Source organism: Anomaloglossus baeobatrachus, chromosome 2 (genome assembly GCF_048569485.1).
Source record: "Anomaloglossus baeobatrachus isolate aAnoBae1 chromosome 2, aAnoBae1.hap1, whole genome shotgun sequence".
NCBI classification, from domain to species: Eukaryota; Metazoa; Chordata; class Amphibia; order Anura; family Aromobatidae; genus Anomaloglossus; species Anomaloglossus baeobatrachus.
The window spans coordinates 367,613,981-367,636,397 of NC_134354.1; the positions used below are offsets into that span (position 1 = coordinate 367,613,981).

General features: G+C 45.9%; 1 protein-coding gene across 1 annotated transcript in view; it reads left to right on the forward strand.

The window, feature by feature from the left end:
* The window catches only part of LOC142291476 (protein argonaute-3), a 169,381-nt gene that overhangs the window by 71,627 nt on the left and 75,337 nt on the right, over window positions 1–22,417 (forward strand). Inside the window, exons 4-5 of the mRNA XM_075336030.1 lie at window positions 2,898–3,106; window positions 3,865–4,001. Coding sequence (XP_075192145.1) covers window positions 2,898–3,106; window positions 3,865–4,001 — 346 coding nt within the window. The remainder of the gene's footprint in view (window positions 1–2,897; window positions 3,107–3,864; window positions 4,002–22,417) is intronic.

Sequence of the window (22,417 nt, forward strand, 5' to 3'; positions counted from 1 at the left end):
AACCTGACTGTGTGGCCATTGAGTCCTGGATCCTAGCGTCTTCAGGATTGTCCCAAGGGGTCGTTGCCACCATGAGACAGGCTAGGAAGCCCACGTCCGCTAAGATCTACCACAGAACGTGGAGGATATTCTTATCCTGGTCCTCTGCTCAGGGAGTGTCTCCCTGGCCATTTGCATTGCCTACCTTTCTTTCTTTCCTGCAATCTGGGTTAGAAAAAGGTTTGTCGCTCGGCTCCCTTAAAGGTCAGGTCTCGGCGCTATCCGTCTTTTTTCAGAGGCGTTTGGCACGCCTTCCTAAGGTGCGCACGTTCCTACAGGGGGTTTGCCATATCGTACCCCCGTACAAGCGGCCGTTAGATCCATGGGATCTGAACAGGGTACTAGTTGCCCTCCAGAAGCCGCCCTTCGAGCCTCTGAGGGAGGTTTCACTTTCTAGACTATCACAGAAAGTGGCTTTTCTGGTAGCGATCACATCTCTTCGGAGAGTGTCTGAGCTGGCAGCACTATCATCCAAGGCTCCCTTCCTGGTCTTCCACCAGGACAAGGTTGTGCTGCGCCCCATTCAGGAGTTTCTCCCGAAGGTGGTATCCTCTTTTCATCTTAATCAGGATATCTCTTTGCCTTCGTTTTGTCCTCATGCAGTTCATCGGTATGAGAAGGATTTACATTTGTTAGATCTGGTGAGAGCACTCAGAATCTACATTTCCCGCACGGCGCCCTTGCGCCGTTCGGATGCACTCTTTGTCCTTGTTGCTGGTAAGCGCAAAGGGTCGCAGGCTTCTAAGGCCACCCTGGCTCGATGGATCAAAGAACCAATTCTTGAAGCCTACCGTTCTGCTGGGCTTCCGGTTCCATCAGGGCTGAAGGCCCATTCTACCAGAGCCGTGGGTGCATCCTGGGCATTACGACACCAGGCTACGGCTCAACAGGTGTGCCAGGCAGCTACCTGGTCGAGTCTGCACACTTTCACCAAACATTATCAGGTGCATACCTATGCTTCGGCGGACGCCAGCCTAGGTAGAAGAGTCCTGCAGGCGGCAGTTGCCTCCCCGTAGGGGAGGGCTGTCTTGCAGCTCTAACATGAGGTATTTCTTTACCCACCCAGGGACAGCTTTTGGACGTCCCAATCGTCTGGGTCTCCCAATAGAGCGCTGAAGAAGAAGGGAATTTTGTTACTTACCGTAAATTCCTTTTCTTCTAGCTCTTATTGGGAGACCCAGCACCCGCCCTGTTGTCCTTCGGGATTTTTGGTTTGTTTGCGGGTACACATGTTGTTCATGTTGAACGGTTTTCAGTTCTCCGATGTTACTCGGAGAGAATTTGTTTAAACCAGTTATTGGCTTTCCTCCTTCTTGCTTTTGCACTAAAACTGGTGAGCCAGTGATCCCACTGGGGGTGTATAGCCAGAAGGGGAGGGGCCTTACACTTTTTAGTGTAATTGCTTTGTGTGGCCTCCGGAGGCAGTGCTATACACCCAATCGTCTGGGTCTCCCAATAAGAGCTAGAAGAAAAGGAATTTACGGTAAGTAACAAAATTCCCTTCTTTAGATTTAACAATGCAGAAGAGTTTAGAAAGATAACCCACCCACATCAGGCTCTCTATGTGCAAAGTGTATAGAAGGAGAGCTGCAAATCACAGCAGGGAGCATGGTCGGATTAGTGTAATCTAGGCAGTGATCATCTCGGGTGATAAAACCTTCACTATAAGTAAACAACAGCACAGTATGGTAATAAATGATACATCATTGAACTCTGTGTGTCAGTCTCTTATCTCCTGCTGTCTTTAGATTATATGGCAAAAACCTGCTGACAGATTCCCTCTAATGAATACAGGGGATGTCATTGGAGAAGAAGGACCCATTTTTACCACAAAATATACACCATAAAACAATTAAAAAAAAAAACAAAAAAAAAAAACATGACAGAATGGTTTTGTTTTGTTTTTTCACAATTTCTCTACATGTGGAACTTTTTCCCTGTTTTCCAGTACCCTATGTGGTAAATTGAATTGTGTCATTCAAAAGTACATGTCTTCCCTCAAAAAACAAGTTGTCATATGTCAACGTGGACAAAAAAATAAAAAAGTTATGACTCTGGGAAGAAGAGGAGCAAAAAACAAAAACACAAAAATTGGTTGCGTCTTGCAGGTATTAATCTCCAGAGTATTTGGATTAGTTTAAATGGGTTGTTCACCCCTTTTCAGTTTTGGCCACATCGATAGTATGTTGAGAAACAATGTTTCTCTCAGATACCTTGTGTTGGCAATAGTGCCTGTGAGTGCCGCTATTGCGGACCACTCTTCCCCATCGCGTGACCTCAGGGATCCGGTGCTGTCACGTCAACTTCCTGCTGACCTGACATCACCGTGGCTGGCCCCAGTCTTCGTGAGTCACAGGGCTGTGGACGGCATTTCACCACTCTTCACAGCCCAGTATCCCAGCCCATCACTCCCTGCTCCTTCCTCCCTCACAGCAGAGCGCTGCAAGCAGGAGAGATACTGGGCTGTGATGAGCGATGAAATGCTGCCCACAGCCCAGTTACTCAGGAAGACTGGGACCGGCCTCGGGTATGTCAGGTGAGCAGGAAGTTGATGTGACATCACCGGATCCCCGAGGTCACGCGATGGAGAATATCGATCCGCAATAGCGCCGCTCACAGGCACTATTGCCAACACAAGGTATTTGAGAGAAACATTGTTTCTCAAGGTTATATCGATCTAGCAAATAATAAAAATGGGTGAACCACTTATTTAAGGTTTGAATGGAGTTGTTCTTGATATGGGGGAAACCTCAAAAAGGAACGCTTTACTAGGACCTAATAGTAGAGTGCAGTGAGGTAAATGGTATTTTAGGCAATTTCACATAATTTTTTTAAGGCTCAAAATTCTTTTTTTTTAGGTGGACTTGGACGTAACATTACCAGGAGAGGGAGGGAAAGATCGTCCCTTCAAGGTCTCCATAAAATTTGTCTCTAGGATAAGCTGGCACCTTTTACATGAAGTACTTACTGGAAGGTCCCTTCCAGAGCCTTTGGAACTGGACAAGCCAATAAGCACCAACCCTGTCCATGCTGTTGATGTAGTGTTACGGCATCTGCCATCCATGAAGTAGGTCTATTGTTCGAAAAGCTCTGAGCTAAGATAACCTCCATCAAAATGTTGTTTTCAATGTTGTAGGGATTCAATGAAATCAGGCCTTATATTTTGTTAGTGCCCTATTCAGCTGTATGAAATGAATTGGTCTAAAAGGCTTATTAATATTGGAATAAGTTGCACAAGAAACCAGCAAGCTAGCCGCATGTTGAGGATTCTGCAAAATTAGAACTGAGCAGAACGTCTAGATTAGATCCACATAGTGGTGAATATACACACGACCAGATTGTATGTGACTGATTTTCAGGTCCATAATATCTTATGGATAGCAACCATCTTCCTTGAGACGTCAACTCTACGAGAAGAAGACTAGTTTAAAATGTTCTTTTTTGTGGTTGTCATGAAGAAACTTCACCATCATCGTCATCCTTATTATTAATAATAAAGCAGTTGTATTTATATTAGCTAATAATGTGTGGTCCAGAACAGTGGATGATGGACCTGTAGATGATGAGCCCTCGTGGGCAGGGACCTCTTACCTTCTGTACCAGCCTGTGCCATGTATGGTACATGAATGTTGTACTTGTCCCTTTTCCACATGTAAAGCGCCATGGAGTAAATGATGCTATAATAATAAACAATAATTATTATTATATGTAATAATAGGGATATAGAGCATCTTCTCCTATGTTTTTACATTGAAGCTGATTCTTAGCCCATTATAAGTCTTACATCTTGTCATCGTTACTAATTATTCTTTTTTTATCTTTTAGGTATACCCCTGTGGGACGTTCCTTTTTCTCCGCTCCAGAAGGCTATGACCACCCTCTGGGAGGGGGAAGAGAAGTCTGGTTTGGATTTCATCAGTCTGTCAGACCTGCCATGTGGAAAATGATGCTTAATATAGATGGTAAGAAGCATTATGTACTTTACTACTAAAGTATGTGGTAGTGTTTAGAAGACATAAGTGGTTGTTGTACCAGTTTGTAACCTATTCTATAATTGCAGCACTTTTGCTAGGTTTAGTAGGTGCCTGGCCTAGATTATTATCATTAATATTTATTTATAAATCACCATTAATTCCATGTGAAGAGAGTTACATACCTATAACACATATATAAAACAGTCTGGTCCGGAGTGGGAGGGGACCCTGTCCTCACGGTCTTACAATTATATGGTAATTGTCGGGGGGGGGGGGGGGGTGCTCCCCTGGTAGTGAGGTGAATGTGGTCACATCTGTATTGTATAATTGTCCCTTTGCCCTTATTACTCTTTGTAACATTTTATCCTAGCTTCTTGGTGGGGTTCTGTTATATCTTAGTGGATTCCTGATGAAATCACACGCTTTTCCCAAGAAAAGGTCCACCCTGGGAATGATCCATTAGGATTCAGCCAAAAGAACAGCTGTGGTATTGCTCATAGTAGTTATGTTCCCAGCACCATTTTACTAGTACAGCCTTAGAAAATACAATACGCCTTGAGATTATATTAATAAATGACCCAAGATATTTGGGCTCTCTTTTGAGAGTTGTCATTGTAAGTAGTAAAATGCATGCTCGTGAGTGGCAAGAAATACTGGGGTACCGTATTTTCCGGCATATAAGACCACATTTTAACCCCTGAAAATCTTCTCAAAAGTCGGGGGTTGTCTTATACAGCGGTGCACGGTGCCATCATGGCTTTACTGCGGTTGTTTACACATAATAAAAGATATTCTCACCTCTCCTCCGTGCCCACACTGCCTCCAGCTGCTTCTTACAGTTCGCTGGCACACAGACCCCTCCGTGATAGCGTCCGGTGCACGGAACGGCCACTGCAGGATGTTGTCATGGCTTTACTGCAGTTGAATGCTTTTACGGTGCCACAAAGCATTCAACTGCTGTAAAATGTTGACAGCAGAGGTGGCCCCGTACACCAGACACAGTCATGGAAGGGTCTATGTACCTGCGGTACACAAGAAGCAAGATCGCGTCCAGTACACAGGGTCGTTGCTGCAGTCAGCGCTTTACAGCAGTTGAATGCTTTGTGACGCCGTAAAGCATTCAACTGCAGTAAAGCCATGACTACATCCTGCAGCGGCCGCTCTGTGCACCGGACGCTATCACGGAGGGGTCTGTGTGCCTGCGGTCTACAAGAAACAGCTGGAGGCACTGTGGGAACAGAGGACAGGTGAGAATATCTTTTATTGTGTGTAAACAACAGCATAATAGGCAACAAGAAGGTGACCAGTAGGAGGACATTACTAAACAATGGGCACATTACTGCAGGCGACATTACTTAAAAATGGACACATTACTCAGGTCGGCTTGTACTCAAGTATATACAATATATCCCAAACTCTATATTTTAACTGGAAAAATTGGGGGTTGTCTTATACGCCCAGTCGTCTTATACGCTGGAAAATATGGTACTTTAGTAGGAGCAAAAAGGCACTCTACACCTAGGTGTGTTGGGTGCAAATCTCTACCTCCACGTTTGGGGACAACATTTTAGAGAATTCTGCCATAAACATCTTCCATGTCTTTGCTTCTCTTTATAGTTTATGCTGCTATTTCCCCTTGTGATCAGATTTGCCTCTTTAGTCTTCAATATTTCACGTTCGTTGCCCCTTTGCACAGTTAGCACAATGGAGGCCAACTCTGGATTGACCAGCCTATCTACTTTTGTATAATAAGACCATAATACCACACTTGCCTACAATATAGTAATGGAAATATTTGTTGTGACAAAAGTCGGGATACCCACATAAAGATGGCGGATCCATTATGGTTATTGGGTATCTGGGTATTGAAGCCCAGATCTGGCCAGTAGATTACAATGGATGGGAAATACTGATCAAGCAGTTTACATCTTTACTGCAAAGTTATTTTCAGGCCTTCAGTGTTGTCTCGGATCATAATGACCTTCTGGCTTTTGGTTCTTATCTCTGGTTAATGACTGTAATTGTGTTTCCTTTTGCCTACTACTCCCATAGCAAAGGACAGAATGTAGTAGACGATGAGCGAACAGCGTTAATTACTCTCATGAGGCACTTATGTCTGTCCCCATCATTTGGTTTCCGTAGAGACACGAAAGTCCTTTTGCTGGAGATTGGTAGAGGATATTTATTCAGTATTCTGCCTGTGTGGGTGTCTCTAATACGGAGGGGGCATTGTAGCTTATACAGTCTTAAAGGGCGCATTGTGCTGATTAGTTTAGATCATTTGTAAAAAAGGAGATGGAAAAGCAGACTATATGCATATATATGTATGTGTATCTCTCTATCTGCTGTGTGTATGTAAAAAAGTATAATATAAATATATACATTCTATATTTTGGGGATTTCTTTGTTTCAGGACATTTAGTTTTCTGCAATAGTAATACAGATCTGAATGTAACACTATGGGCTAGCCATTTTTAATTCTTTGAAGCGAAACACTAACTATTTGGTTAGTTTACAAAATGATGAGAGATCTCTACGTCACCTTTGTCTCTCCCTCGTGACCCGATAGTTTTAATTATTTTGTTTGGTGCACACTACACCCAATCACGCTGTTGTTACCCCCAGTACGTGCCGTTCAAACATTAAATGGCTCACACTTAAAGCATCTGAACTCAAACACTGATTTTTTTTGTAAAGTCTGTGTTCATAACGGACACCGAACTTTAAAGTTCAGGTCGGCTTATCTCTACTCAGCACTTCATGTTGCACTACCAAAGTCTCAGTGTAGACCTAGCCTTAAAGGGAAACTCAGCACATTTTTTACCTAAGGACAGATTTAACTATTAAAAATTATCCCTTTTTTGTACAGATTTTATAAGCTAGTCATGGGAAATCTATGGGAAGTCATATATAAATCAGTCTGGAAGTGTATAAGGGTATGTGCACACTTAACCACTTTTTTTTAGCTCCAAAGAGCCGCAAAAAACGCATCCACGGCAAAAAAGCATCAAAAAATGCATGCGTTTTTGGCTGCGTTTTTGTTCACTGCATTTTTATGCGTTTTTTAAATCAGTGAACAATGCCATTAAAGATTGGTGAAGAAAAAAAAAATAAGATCTGATGTCATTTCCTTCATCAATCTGTTCTACTTCATTCTCCACTAGTGTATGCAGGAGAGCAGACAACAGCTGCAGAACTACAAGTCTCCAGCATGCTCCATCCAGGACTGTATGCAGGAGTTTTTTGCCCAAAAAGTAAAACATGACTTGGGCTTCGCCATATTTTTGTATGCTAGCTAGGTACAGCAGGCAGGTACAGCTATCCCCGAACCCCCAGTTGCTATTTGTACCTGGCTGGGAACCAAAAATATAGGGAAGCCTTTTTTTTTTTTTAAATTATTTCATGAAGTAATTAAAAAAAAAAAAAATTACGTGGGTGTCGCCCAATTTTTGTGTCCAGCCAGGTACAACTAGGCAGCTGGGGATTGCAATATGCAGCGCAGGGTGCCCAAACTTTCTGGGCACTCCCGCTGCGAATTGCAGTCCGCAGCCACCCCAGAAAATGGCGCTTTCATAGAAGCACCATCTTCTGGCGCTGTATCCAACTCTTCCAGCTGCCCTGGTGCCGGGTGGCTTGCTGGGTAATAATGGTGTTAGGCCTAGCTGTGTATTATCAACTGGCCCTAAGCCCGAAATTCATGATGTCACGCCAATATTAGAAATGACCACCATGAATTTCTAGTACAGATCAAAAAAAAACACAACACACAGAAAAATATTTTTATTAGATATAAAACACAAGACAATTAGTGACTCCATCTTTATTGAACTAAAGACCCCCCCCCCCCCCAGTAATCCTGGGTCAAGGGTCCTGCGATGTCCAGTCCGGATCCAATACCATCTGATCGGTTTGCTGGAAGGCAAAGCGATCAGCTGATGTGTCAGGTTCAAGGAAGTGAATCACATGACACATCAGCTGATTGTAAAAAAAACAGTTTAGAAAAAAAAACAACTACACACTTCTGTGCAGACTTCCATCGAATCGCTGCAGGACCCGGGGGTAATCAGCTGATGCAGTCACCTGACTGGTAAAAAGCCGACCTCACCATTGGACTTAAACTGTCAGCTGATGCCATCAGGTGACCGCATCAGCTGATCACCAGCAGGTCCTGCAGCCATCGGACGTGTCCCGGGGAGTCTGCAGACAAATGAATATGATTTTTTTTTTTTTTTTTTCTACTGTTCACTTTTGAGTTCGCAGCTGCTTCCACCTTCCGTCCGGACGTGGCGCCGGACGGGAGCGGACATGGAGCCGGACGGGAGGTGGAACCAGTGGTGGTGGTACCGGGAGGATTCACGCTTCTGTGTTTACCAACACAAGGAATCCTCTTCCTGTACATGTGACTGTACTACCCACCCCTTCCGTTTATAGCTGCATTTTTAGTCATAGAAACGCAGCTATATTTGCAATTTACGTTTTTCATTGCATTTTTGAACATTTCATTGAACTCAATGGGTGAAATACGCAGTGAAAAATGCAGGAATAATTGACATGCTGCGTTTTTGTGGACACCACAAAAACGCAGCTAAAAAAACAGACAGACAAAATGAAAACTCATAGACTTTGCTGGTGAAGCAAAGTCATGCAGTTTTCTGAACAAAAATGCACCTGAAAAGCATGCAAAAAACGTGGTAAATGCCTAGTGCGCACATAGCCTAAGGCTGGAGACACATCTATGCGAGTAAAATCGGTCCGAGTTAGCTGAAAAAAACTCGGCTGATTTTAGTTCACGTTAGGTCAGAGTGCAATGCAACTACACTGCGATCCTGAGATTTTTCTCATGATTGCAGTGCAATGCGTGTGTGATCCGTGTGTGATCCTTTTTTTTTTCTCAGCAGCTGTCATCTGCCATTCAGCTCTGCTACATGGCCGCTGACAGTAGCCACAGACAGCCATGTAGCAGAGCTGAATGGCAGATGACAGCAGACACAGACAGAGCCGCACGATCAGAATGAACTCGGATGAACTTCACCCGACTTCATTGTCATACCGTGGCTCTGTCTGTGTTGCGTCCTGATTAGCGGTCACCTGTGAAGGACTCTCCGGTGACCGCTAATCCCCTGAGTGACTGAATTGAGCAGCGCGATTTAGCGCTGCCGTCACTCAGGTTACCCGCGGCCAGCTGGATCTTCCCCCCGTGACTGCAACTCACCTGTGACTTCATTGCTGTCACTCGGGCGACTTGCTGTCACTGTTGGAGGATCCAGCGGTGGCCGCGAGTAACCTGACTGACATCATCAGCTGATCGCGATACTCACCTCAGTTGCTGCGTGGAGCTGACAGGAGCGGCGGTGTCTTCTGCAGCCCCTGTCACCTTCATGTAGCAGAGCTGAGAGCGTCGAGTGACCTCCGTGGATTACGTCGGACAAGGATGGGTTTTTTGGGTACTTAATAAAGTGGTGAACGAGGGTCTTTGTTGTTATTTACTATTTCAAATAAAGGATTTTTTCACTGTGTGTGTTTATTAACTTTAATTTACAGGTTAATCATTGGGAGTGTCTTATAGACGCCTGCAATGATTAATCTAGGATTTAGTGGCAGCTATGGGCTGCCATTAACTCCTTATTACCCCGATTGCCAAGGCACCAGGGCAAATCGGGAAGAGCCGGGTACAGTCCCAGAACTGTCGCATATAATGTATGCGGCAATTATGGGTGGCTGCTGACTGATATTGTTAGGCTGGGGGGCTCCCCATAACGTGGAGCTCCCCATCCTGAGAATACCAGCCTTCAGCCGTATGGCTTTATCTGGCTGGTATTAAAATTGGGGGGGGGGGGACCGCACGCCGTTTTTTTTAAATTATTTATTTATTTATTTTTTACTGCCCAGCATAGACACGCCCACCGGCTGCTGTGATTGGTTGCAGTGAGACAGCTGTCACTCAGCGTGGGGGCGTGCCTGACTGCAACCAATCATAGGTGCCGGTGGGCGGGTAAAGCAGGGAATACGAGATTGAATAATGAGCGGCCGGCTTTTTCAAAAGAGGAGAAGCCGCCGGAGCAGTGTGAACGCCGTGCAGCGCCGCGCTGGTGATCCGGGATCGGTGAGTGTAAGAGAGGGGGGGTGAGGGATAGACTGACATGGACAGAGAGAGAGGGACAGAGATAGTGACCGACCGACAGACCGACCGACCGATCGAGAGATAATAGAGAGCGAGAGGGAGAGACCGACTGACAGAGAATAGTGATTGACAGACATTGTGAGACATCACTCATTTCCAGTGTTTTAGGAAACATGCGAGAAATGTATTTAGAAAATCTGATGTCACTAGGATGGTGTGAATGCCTTCCCGTGACATCCGATTTTTTTACACGCTCCCATAGACTTACATTGGAGAGACTCGCAGTAGAAACTCGCAAAAAAGCAGCATGCTGCGATTTTTTTCTCAGTCCGATTTGGACTGAGAAAAAAAATCGCAAATGCGAGCTGAATCATTCACTAACGTGTCCGATTCCAATGCGAGATTTTCTCGCATTGCTCTACTGCGAGAAACTCGCAAGTGAGAAGCAGCCCTAAATATATTTGGATGAAGCAGTCAGAGAGCACTGACAAATCCTCAGTGCACTTCAAGCCTGTTTTGCATGTGACATCTATACTAGATTTCTAATGGTGTGTAGATTGGGTCTCTGCAAAAAAAAAAAAAAATAGGACAAAAAAAAATAAATCTATATTTTGGTTCATGCACCTTTACAGCCATATCACTACTTCCTTCCTTGATGACAGGTTTCCTTTAAAGAGAACCTGTCATGTTGGTTTATTATTATTATTTATTATTATAGCGCCATTTATTCCATAGCGCTTTGCAAGTGAGAAAGGGTATACATAGACAAGTACAACAATCATGAACATTACAAAAACAGACTAGTTAAGGAGGAGAGAAGTCCCTGCCCGAGAGGGCTCACAGTCTACAAGGGATGGGTGAGGATACAGGAGGAGAGAGGTCCCTGCCCGAGAGGGCTCACAGTCTACAAGGGATGGGTGAGGTCCAGTAGGTGAGGGTAGAACTTGTTGCGCAGTGATGTACTGGTCTGAGGGTTGTTGTAGGCTTGTTGGAAGAGGTGGGTCTTCAGGTTCCTTTTAAAGATTTCCACTTTAGGCGAGAGTCTGATATGCTGGGGTAGAGTGTTCCAGAGTATGGGGGAGGCACGGGAGAAATCTTGTATGCTATTGTGTGAAGAGGAATAAGTGAGGAGTAGAGAAGGAGATCTTGTAAGGATCAGAGGTTGCGTGCAGCTAGGTACCGGGAGACTAGGTCACAGATGTATTAAACTGTCCCCAGTGTGTTTTAAATGATGCAATGTGCATCACTAACATGGTTTAGAAAAATATCCATGTATTTATCTTAAAAAAGACTTTATATGTTTAGGTGAATGCAGTAAATACCTTTTTAGGTTTCAGTCATAGGGGCGGCACCTTTGCTGGGATCAGTCACTGTCACTCAAGTTCAGGCATGATTCTTTTTAAACTTGGTCACGCCCCCAGCATTGTAATTGATGACTCCGCAGGTCCTTCAACATCACTTCTCTGTTGAGCTCCACCCTTTACGGTCACATGATCGTGACATCAGCACAGGTCCTTCACCACCACTTCTCCATAGCTCAACAGAGCAGTGATATTGAAGGACCTGTGGTGTAATCAAATACAAAGTTGGGGATGTGACGAAGTTTAAAAAAAAAAAAAAGAGAATCATGCCTGAACTTGAATGACAGTGACTGATCCCAGCAAAAGTGCTGCCCCTATGGAGCAGAGCTAGGTTTCTGGGATAGATGCAGAGCTGTGTTTCTAGTGATGCACAGCTCTGCTTTTCTCTCCGCCTTCACAGTGGGTGCCAGCAGTAAGTTCACTGTATTTTGGTTAGACACACAAGTCTTAGCAGATCATACCAAGAAAGCCGATTCTGAGCTTCTCTGAGGACTTTCTTTTTTTCCCATGTACGATGCTGTTAATGATTGGACCACATCATGCAGGGAAGTAGTAAATGCTCCCAGAGACTAATCTCTGCTCTTGCCTCCTCCTTTTTTGTTTATTTAGATCTTCAGCAACCTAAACACAATGTGGTCAGTTTATCATGTAAAAAATGGTGAAAACATTTGAAACTGGGACCGCGGACACACTGGGACACCTGCCGCACAGCCGCCCGCCTGAAGCACAGAGTGACAGCGAGCAGGCCGTCCGCCCGCCTACACGCACAGAGAGGCAGCCCGCACCGATGGGCACCCGGCTGCCTGCATGCAGCCACAGGCACACAGAGAGGCAGCTGGCACCGACGGGCACCCGGCTGCCCGTCCGCCCGCACGTACAGAGAGGCAGCCGGCACCGACAGGCACCCGGCTGCCTGCATACAGCCACAAGCACCCGGCCGCCAGAACGCACCCGGTCGCCGCACAAACAGCACCCCGGTAAGCTGTATTCGGATTTTAAGACGTACCCCTCATTTTCCTCCCAAATTTTTGGGAGGAAAAGTGCGTCTTTTAATCTGAAAAATAGGGTAATTTCTGGCTCCACTTGAGGAGCTGTCTGTACAATAGGCTGTGTATAAATTAGACTCTTTATATAGGTTGCCATACTATAGAGATTTTGGATAAGACAGTTTATCAAAATATTTACCAGTACAAATAATCAGAATATACATACTGTATATACCGTACTGAGGTGAGTAGCAACATGATACAATTGGAGTCTGAGCATAGCAGAGAATACATCAGTAGAAAACCTATTCCCTTATCAGAAGCATGGGCATCATCCACAAGGAAGATCTTAGGGAAAAGCTACCTGGCGTCAGTGGCAGGAATTCTAACACCCCTCATAATATACACAGCAATCTTCTCCCTTTTTTTTATCTCCTCTTCTCTCATTTCCGCTTTCTATGGCCAAATTCTTGCACATATGGCAAGCACACAGAATTGAATTTGTTGTTCTGAGATTATGGCTACTTGAATATTTCTTAATAGAATATGATATTACATAATAGAATAAATCTGTGGATTACAGATTACGGAGCGTGCGATACACAAGTGTGTAGATGTCCCTGCTCCGCAGCAAATATCCTTGGAAATGATTTGTAAAATGTTGGCAGTTGGGCAACTATGTGAACCGGAAGATCCGAGGTGGTGAAGACTGCCAGCTGTGGGAGCATGTGCTTGCAGGGCTGATCAGCCAAACATTTGGAAGTCGGTGTGGGTGTAGAATCTGTTTATCTAGCAGGGCTTCTCATTTAGCCAGTCGTGCTGGGGATTATGGACTATATTATGATTACATTGCCGGAGTGGGAAAAATGAAATAAAATAGTTTTTTGTTTTACTATGTTAGTTGATAATCTATATATGTGTTCATCATGCTTATACAAACTGAAATGAATCTCTCATCCATGGTTGATTAGCATAATGAAAACAGTTTCCTTGCTTCATCTGTAATCGTTTCTAATCCACATCGTGTAAAAGAAGTAATTGGAAACCATGTGAAGCCTCCACGAGTTGCACTAATGGTTGTGACTCACTACTTCGCTGCCAGGTTTTTTGTTTTTTTAGACACTGTTCTTGGATAAGAGACTTCCAATTACGCAGCCCTGCATTCCTGGGTCTCAATTCATCCAGTTTTGTTGCCTACTCCCCAGTGAATACATGCAAACAGCAGGCTTCTCTTTGTATTGTCCTCTGAAAACTAGTTATCATCATCGAGCATTGATAAAGCTCCAATGCTTTCTACACAACATTACCACTGTAATTATATACTGGCGTATAAGACGACTTTTTACCCCCTTAAAATAATGGCTACAGTGGGGGGTCGTCTTATACGCCGGATATATACCTGGGTGCTGTAGTGCGCCGCTCCACTCCGTTCCACGCTTGGATTCTGCCTCCATAGCGACGAGGGAGGAACTTCCTGTCACCGCTGCTGAATGGCAGAGCGCTGGCCAATCAGAGGCAAGCAGCTCTGCCTTGACGTCAGCGCTCTAGCAGGGAAGTTCCTGCCTCGTCGGTATGGAAACGCGATACACAGCCCGGCCCCGTACTGGTATATCATACAGCATATATACTGGTATATATACAGCGGATATATAGCGTATATATAGCAGGGGGCCGCACTGTGTGAGGAGGTGTTTTTTTTTTCACTGTCCAGTATAACCAATAGGATTAGTGCAGTAACGCCAGATTCCCCTCGCATCCATGCAGGGACATTAATGAAGAGCTTACATGCTGGCCCCTGCACTAATCCTATTGGTTATACTGGACAGTAAAAAAAACACCTCCTCACACAGTGCGGCCCCCTGCTCTTAGCATACTGAAGCATACTGAACGGGGGTAGTCTTATACAGTGAGTATATCCCAAATTCTATATTTTTAGGGCAGAAGTTGGGGGTCGTCTTATACGCCCAGTCGTCTTATACGCCGGCATATACGGTAGGTCAAAACATGATCAAGGGCTGGGCCATTAATATGTGCATCTGAGGGATCAATGAACCGTAAGGGTACCTTCACACTTAGCGATGCAGCAGCGATCCGACCAGCGATCTGACCTGGTCAGGATCGCTGCTGCATCGCTACATGGTCGCTGGTGAGCTGTCAAACAGGCAGATCTCACCAGCGACCAGTGAACAGCCCCCAGCCAGCAGCGACGTGCAAGCGACGCTGCGCTTGCACGGAGCCGCCGTCTGGAAGCTGCGGAGACTGGTAACTAAGGTAAACATCGGGTATGGTTACCCGATGTTTACATTAGTTACCAGTGTGAGCAGGGAGCAGGGAGCCGCGCACACTAAGCGCTGGCTCCTTGCTCTCCTAGCTACAGTACACATCGGGTTAATTAACCCGATGTGTAATGCAGCTACATGTGCAGAGAGCAGGGAGCCGCGCACACTGCATAGCGCTGGCTCCTTGCTCTCCTAGCTGCTGTACACATCGTGTTAATTAACCCGATGTGTACAGCAGCTACATGTGCAGAGAGCCGGAGCCGGCAGCACAGGCAGCGTGAGAGCTGCAGAGGCTGGTAACTAAGGTAAATATCGGGTAACCACCTTGGTTACCCGATGTTTATCTTGGATACAGCTTACCTCAGCTGTCAGACGCCGGCTCCTGCTCCCTGCTCGCTTCATTTGTCGCTCTCTTGCTGTCACACACAGCGATCTGTGTGTCACAGCAGGAGAGCGGCTTTGAAGAAAACGAACCAGGGCTGTGTGTAACGAGCAGCGATCTCGCAGCAGGGGCCAGATCGCTGCTCAGTGTCACACACAGCGAGATCGCTAATGAGGTCACTGCTGCGTCACAAAAAGCGTGACTCAGCAGCGATCTCGGCAGCGAGCTCGCTGTGTGTGAAGCACCCCTTAGATGTGGACTTGGTTTCACTTTTTCAAGTGTTTACAACAGCAAATCTACTACTTTCCTCCATCTAGCAAACTATAGAACAATGCCTTGAGATTGGAGACACTGATCAAAATCAACAGGATGCTAAATAAGAAAGGGTTCTTTACAGTAAAGGTCCAGTCACACTAAGCAACTTACCAGCGATCCCAACAACGATAGGGATCACTGGTAAGTTGCTAGGAGGTTGCTGGTGAGCTGTCACACTGCGACACTCCAGCGATCCCACCAGCAACCTGACCTGGCAGGGATCGCTGGAGCGTGGCTACACGAGTTGCTGGTGAGCTCACCAGCAACCAGTGACCAGCCCCCAGTCTCCTAGTTACAGCACACATCAGGTTAATTAACCCGATGTGTGCTGCAGCTAAATGTGCACAGAGCAGGGAGCAGCGCACACTGAGCGCTGGCTCCTTGCTCTCCTAGTTACAGCACACATCGGGTTAATTGCCTGATGTGTGCTGCAGCTAAATGTGCACAGAGCAGGGAGCAGCGCACACTGCTTAGTGCTGGCTCCTTGCTCTCCTAGTTACAGCACACATCGGGTTAATTACCTGATGTGTGCTGCAGCTACACGTGCACAGAGCAGGAGCCGGCAGCACAGGCAGTGAGAGCGGAGGAGGCTGGTATCAAAGGTAAATATCGGGTAACCAAGGACAGGGCTTCTTGGTTACCCGATGTTTACATTAGTTACCAGCCTCAGCAGAAGCTGGCTCCCTGCTCACTGCACATTAGTCGTTGCTGTCTCGCTGTCACACACAGCGATGTGTGCTTCACAGCGGGACAGCAACAACTAAAAAATGGCCCAGGACATTCAGCAACAACCAACGACCTCACAGCAGGGGCCAGGTTGTTGCTGGATGTCACACACAGCAACATCGCTAGCAACGTCACAAAAGTTGTTCGTTACCAGCGATGTTGCTAGCGATGTTGCTTAGTGTGACGGGGCCTTTAGAGCAGTCAGACTTTAGAATGCCCTGCCACAAGATGTAGTAATGGCAGACTCCAGCCAATCAGACACTGATGACCTGTCCTAATGATAAGCAAACCTCTTTAAACAAAGATGCATTGTTTTTGATACTTGCTGGTATTTAGCTTTGATACCACTTTATTGATACACTTATGTGTGGATTACATGTGTATTTTATTTTTACAGTGGAAATGCACTAAAAGTGCATACATCTTATTATACCTGCGGATTTTCCTCATCTGATGCAAGTCTATGAGAAATATCTGCACATAAAACTCAGCGTACCCACAAGGGTAATTGAAATGCTACTGATGGGTTGGGTGGTGAAATACCAAGTACTGAGCACCCGAGCATGGTAGTGCTCACTCATCACTAATAATATAGATCAATAATTAGACCGGTACTACTCACATGCAGGTGATTTGGAGTGAAACCAACATCCCCATGGACTCTTCACGACTCCTAGGTGCTAAACTCCAAACCAGAAAAAAATCAACTCCATGGTAACAGGAAAAAGGAGTAGTACTCATCATCCTTGTGAATAAAAAAAATGATTCTTTATTGTGCATACGTCTTAAAATAGGAATAATGGGAATAGCTAGAACAGAAAATGGACGACGACCGGTTTGTGTGCCCCGACACATTACAACAGGTCCCTCCTATTGGGTCAAATAAACTTTCCATGCACACAGAACAATCGGTAGTAGGCTGATCTGTGCACCTCGACTGTCATTGTTCTTGGCAGCACATGCTCAATTTACATGGACCAACCTCCAATCTGTAAGCTAAACAATCTAAACTAAATGACCACTGATCAGTAAGCCTTTAATGATTGGCGGTCTTTTAACAGTCGTTGCACACTGAGCGATCTGTAATAGTGCACATAGGGCGCCATAGTTCTCAGTAGTGTGAGTGCTATTTACACAGGATGATGCACCGCCAAGAACAATTATTTTTGGCTCTGCGCAGATTGTCTTCCGTTGAGTGAACATTTTACCCGTTCGTCATTGTCCTCCTGTTTACACCAAAAGATAATTGTGAAATGGGCTTTCTTAAAGAATCAAGCAGCTTAAAGAAGTTGTCCAGTTACCAAAACTGATTTTTTTTTTTCTGATAAATCTTGCTAATATGTGCCCCTCAACACATCTATTATGTTTTTTCAGCAAAATTACCTTTCATTGTGCACTAGCAGCACACGGTCATTGCTGGCTCCAGCTCTGATGGGGTTAATCTCTCCTCTGACTTCCTGTGTTCAGTTCCTACAAGTCCCAGAATTCTTTGTGGCTCTAGGGCGGTGTCTGGCTTATCTAACACACCCATTGTGTCTAATACACCCACTCTGCTCCCACCCAAACCCTCCTCCCTGCCTCTTCCCAGTGGATGTGCACTGAGATCAATTACACAGAGACAGCAGCAGCTCTACACAGCCAGGGGAAGAAAGTGTGTGTGCGCGTATATACAGTGTGTGTGTGTGAATATACAGTGTGTGTGTGAATATACAGTGTGTGTGTGTATATACAGTGTGTGTGTGTATATACAGTGTGTGTGTGTATATACAGTGTGTGAGTGAGTGTGTATGTGTGTGTGTATGTCATACTCACCTGTCTGCAGGGTCCGGGTGCCATGCTTGCTTCCAGCCCCTGTCCCGGTCCCGCCGCTTCGGCTGTGTGCAGTCTCCCCGGGGCACGCACGAAGCTTGCAGGACCTGGCCGTGGATCACCTGATGCAGTCACCTGACGCATCAGCTGATCGTAGTCTCGCCGGCTTTTTCGCGCCCGGCCGGCTATCAGCTGATCCTGCTGTCAGGGGACTTCATCAGCTGATTACCGGCAGCTCTTGCAGCGATCGGACGGGATCAGACTCCTGTCCAATCGATCGCTCCAGGAGCTGCCGGTAATCACCACAGCACATAAGTGAGTATGTATTTTTTTTTTTTTTTTTTTGGCACTGATGCATCTGCTGATTGTATAATCGGCTTTTATACAATCAGCTGATGTGTGATGTGATTCAGGCACTTGATCCTGACACATCATCTGATCGCTTTGCCTTCCAGCAAACCGATCAGATGATATTGGATCCGGATTGGACGGCGCGGGACCTTAACCCAGGATTACTGCGGAGGGGGGTTTATTTCAATAAAGATGGAGTCACTAATTGTGTTGTGTTTTATTTCTAATAAAAATATTTTTCTGTGTGTTGTGTTTTTTTTTTATCTTTACTAGAAATTCATGGTGGCCATGTCTAATATTGGCGTGACACCATGAATTTCGGGCTTAGGGCCAGCTGATAATATACAGCTAGCCCTAACTCCATTATTACCCGGCTAGCCACCCGGCTTCAGGACAGCTGGAAGAGTTGGATACAGCGCCAGAAGATGGCGCTTCTATGAAAGCGCCATTTTCTGGGGTGGCTGCGGACTGCAATTCACAGCGGGGGTGCCCAGAGAGCATGTGCCCCCTTCACTGTGGATTCCAATCCCCAGCTGCCTAGTTGTACCCGGCTGGACACCAAAATTAGGCGAAGCTCACGTCATTTTTTTTTTAAATTATTTCATGAAATTCATGAAATAATTAAAGAAAAAAAGGGCTTCTCTATATTTTTGGTTCCCAGCCGGGTACAAATAGGCAGCTGGGGGTTGGGGGCAGCCCGTACCTGCCTGCTGTACCCGGCTAGCATACAAAAATATGGCGAAGCCCATGTCATTTTTTTTTTTCTTTTTGGGTAAAAAACTGCATACAGTCCTGGATGGAGGATGCTGAGCCTTGTAGTTCTGCAGCTTCTGTCTGCTCTCCTGCATACACTAGTGAATGGAGGATGCTGAGCCTTGTAGTCCTGCACCTGCTGTCTGCTCTCCTGCATACACTAGTGAATGGAGGATGCTGAGCCTTGTAGTCCTGCACCTGCTGTCTGCTCTCCTGCATACACTAGTGAATGGAGGATGCTGAGCCTTGTAGTCCTGCAGCTGCTGTCTGCTCTCCTGCATACACTAGTGAATGGAGGATGCTGAGCCTTGTAGTCCTGCAGCTGCTATCTGCTCTCCTGCATACACTAGTGAATGGAGGATGCTGAGCCTTGTAGTTCTGCAGCTGCTGTCTGCTCTCCTGCATACACTAGTGAATGGAGGATGCTGAGCCTTGTAGTCCTGCACCTGCTGTCTGCTCTCCTGCATACACTAGTGAATGGAGGATGCTGAGCCTTGTAGTCCTGCAGCTGCTGTCTGCTCTCCTGCATACACTAGTGAATGGAGGATGCTGAGCCTTGTAGTCCTGCAGCTGCTATCTGCTCTCCTGCATACACTAGTGAATGGAGGATGCTGAGCCTTGTAGTTCTGCAGCTGCTGTCTGCTCTCCTGCATACAATGAACATTTTGAATAAGGAAATGACATCAGACCTTTTTTTTTTTTTTCATCAACAATCTTTAATGGCATTGTGCACTGATTAAAAACGCAGTGAGCAAAAACGCAGCAAAAAACGCACCAAATCGCAGCAAAAACGTGACATGCAGCACCGCAGGTGACAGAGCAGAGCAAGTTGGTGACATGCTGTGCCCTGACACATAGTGTGCTGCATGTCACTGTATCCACTCTGGGACTTGTTGTGCAGGTGAACGGATGCTACATGTCACTAACTGTCTCCACTGTGGTACTTGTTCTGCAGGTGAGAGTGTATACAGTTGGAATACACTATATCTGGCCACAAACTACATTTTGATAGAGCGTGGACCGCTAAAGTGAAGTGACCACGTGATTGCATGTATGCAAATTGCATATTTTTAATAACACCCTCTCCTCTCCCAACAACGGAAAATCCTCTGAAGCCGATAACTATGGGGTATTTTAGTGCAGACACCTGCTGGAAAAAACTTACTGGAACATGGCCATAGTCTGGTATCTGCTAAAGCTGAAAACACATCAGTTTTTTGCTGAGCGGCACAATACGGCGCTTTGCAGAAAAAACGCAACCTTTTTTTTTGCCGCCATTTGCGTTTTTTTCCGCATAGACTTACATTAGCGCCATATTGTGCCGCATGGCCTTGCGTTGCGTCCATTTTTTGCCGAATGCGGCATATTGAGCCCATGCGGCGGTCGGATGATGGAACGTTGCCTGGCACGTTTTTTTTGTGCGGCGAAAAAAACGCATGACGCCAGATCCGGCGCGATTTACAATGCAAGCCTATGGACGCCAGATGCGGCGTCCTGCGGCAAAAACTGCATCCGGCGGCCGAATGCGTTTTTTTTTTTGCTCTGCGCATGCTCAGTATCAAGCCACATCCGTCAAACGGACAGGCCGCATGGAAAAATGTATGCAACAGATCCGTTTTTTTCGCCGCATCCGTTGCATAGGTTTTTGAGCCACCCTGCAAAAACCGGATGTATGAAAGCAGCCTAAGCCATCACATTCCCGCTGAAAATCCTCATCAAATACCATGTGAACAGATCATTACTAGCAATTTTTTATTTTTTTGGTGAAGGAAGTCCAGTTCTTAAAATGTCCAGTAATGTAGAATATTTCATGTGGCCCCGGTCAGCTGTATTTGATGCTGGATTATAGAAATGGTCAGTAGAGGATTGTTCCAAAAAACATACAGATAGGGAATTTAGATTGTGAGCCCCAATGGGGACAGTGTTCCTGATGTATGTAAAGCGCTGCGGAATATGTTAGCGCTATATAAAAATAAAGATTTATTTTTTATTGTTCAGTGTTTGTATACTATTAGCGAAGGTCCCCAAAAACATTAAAGTTGTCAAAACTTGCTGGATCTGCCCACAATGTAACATGTGGGAGAAAAAAAATAGTATTCGGCATGTTGGCCTGTCTAAGTGTTACTATGTATGGGAGAATCCAGAATGATTGCTTTTGGCCGAATGATCCAACGGCCACTTAAATGACCTCATGACGGATAGTAGCGATATTTATGGGTTATCTTCCAATAAGTGCAGGTGCTACAAGGTTTCTGCTTTTCATTTGTGTGGGAGAAGTTGAATGTCTGCTGGTGCGTGCCCACGATCAGTGTTTGCAGCGTTTTGGATGCGGCATTCTTCAGCTGTGTCCAAAACGCTGCATTGTACAGTACAAGCACAGTGGAGGGATTTCTAGAAATCCTGTGCCCGCTGTGCTTGTTTTTTCCGCAGCAAACCCTGATCTGCGGTGCGTCTTTCCAGACTGCAGCATGTCAGTTGTTTATCGCGCATTCGCCTGTGTCCTCCGTAGGGAGAACACAAGTGAGAGACTTCAGCGCCCTGAACCCTGATCATGGGCACATACCCTTAGGCTCGTGTACACAGAACACCCTACATACAGCCCGGTGTGCCCATCATTCCCTTTTTCTTTGTGTGCCTTTTCTATTCTGATCACCACCACCTATATATACCTCTGTAGGAGCCCTGACTTAAGGCCGCTTTACACGCAGCGACATCACTAACGAGATATCACTGGGGTCACGGAATATGTGACGCACATCCGGCCTCGTTAGCAACGTCGTTGCGTGTGACACTTACAAGCGACCGCTAACGATCCCAAATACTCACCAAATCATTGATTGATTGTTGACACGTCGTTCATTTTCCAAATATCGTTGCTCATTTGGTTGTTCGTCGTTCCTGTCGTTCCATCGCTACGTGTGACACCCCGGGACCGACGAACAACACCGTCCCTGCGTCCTCTGGTAACGAGGTGGGCGTGACTTTCATGCGGCTGCTCTTTGCCCCTCCGCTTCTATTGGACGGCTGCCGTGTGACGCCGCACGAACTGCCCCCTTAGAAAGGACGTTGTTCGCCATCCACAGCGACGTCGTTAGGAAGGTAAGTTCGTGTGACGCGTTCCTGCGATATTGTTCGCTACAGGCAGCGATTTGCCTGTGACGCACAAACGATGGGGGTGGGTGCTATCCCTAGCGACATGCGATGTCGCAGCGTGTAAAGCGGCCTTTACTATGACCATACCACCTCCCCAGAGAAGTACCAATCTTGGTGTTGGTGTAGCAATGTGCCAAATCACAAATTCCCGCAGTGCTCCGCTATATG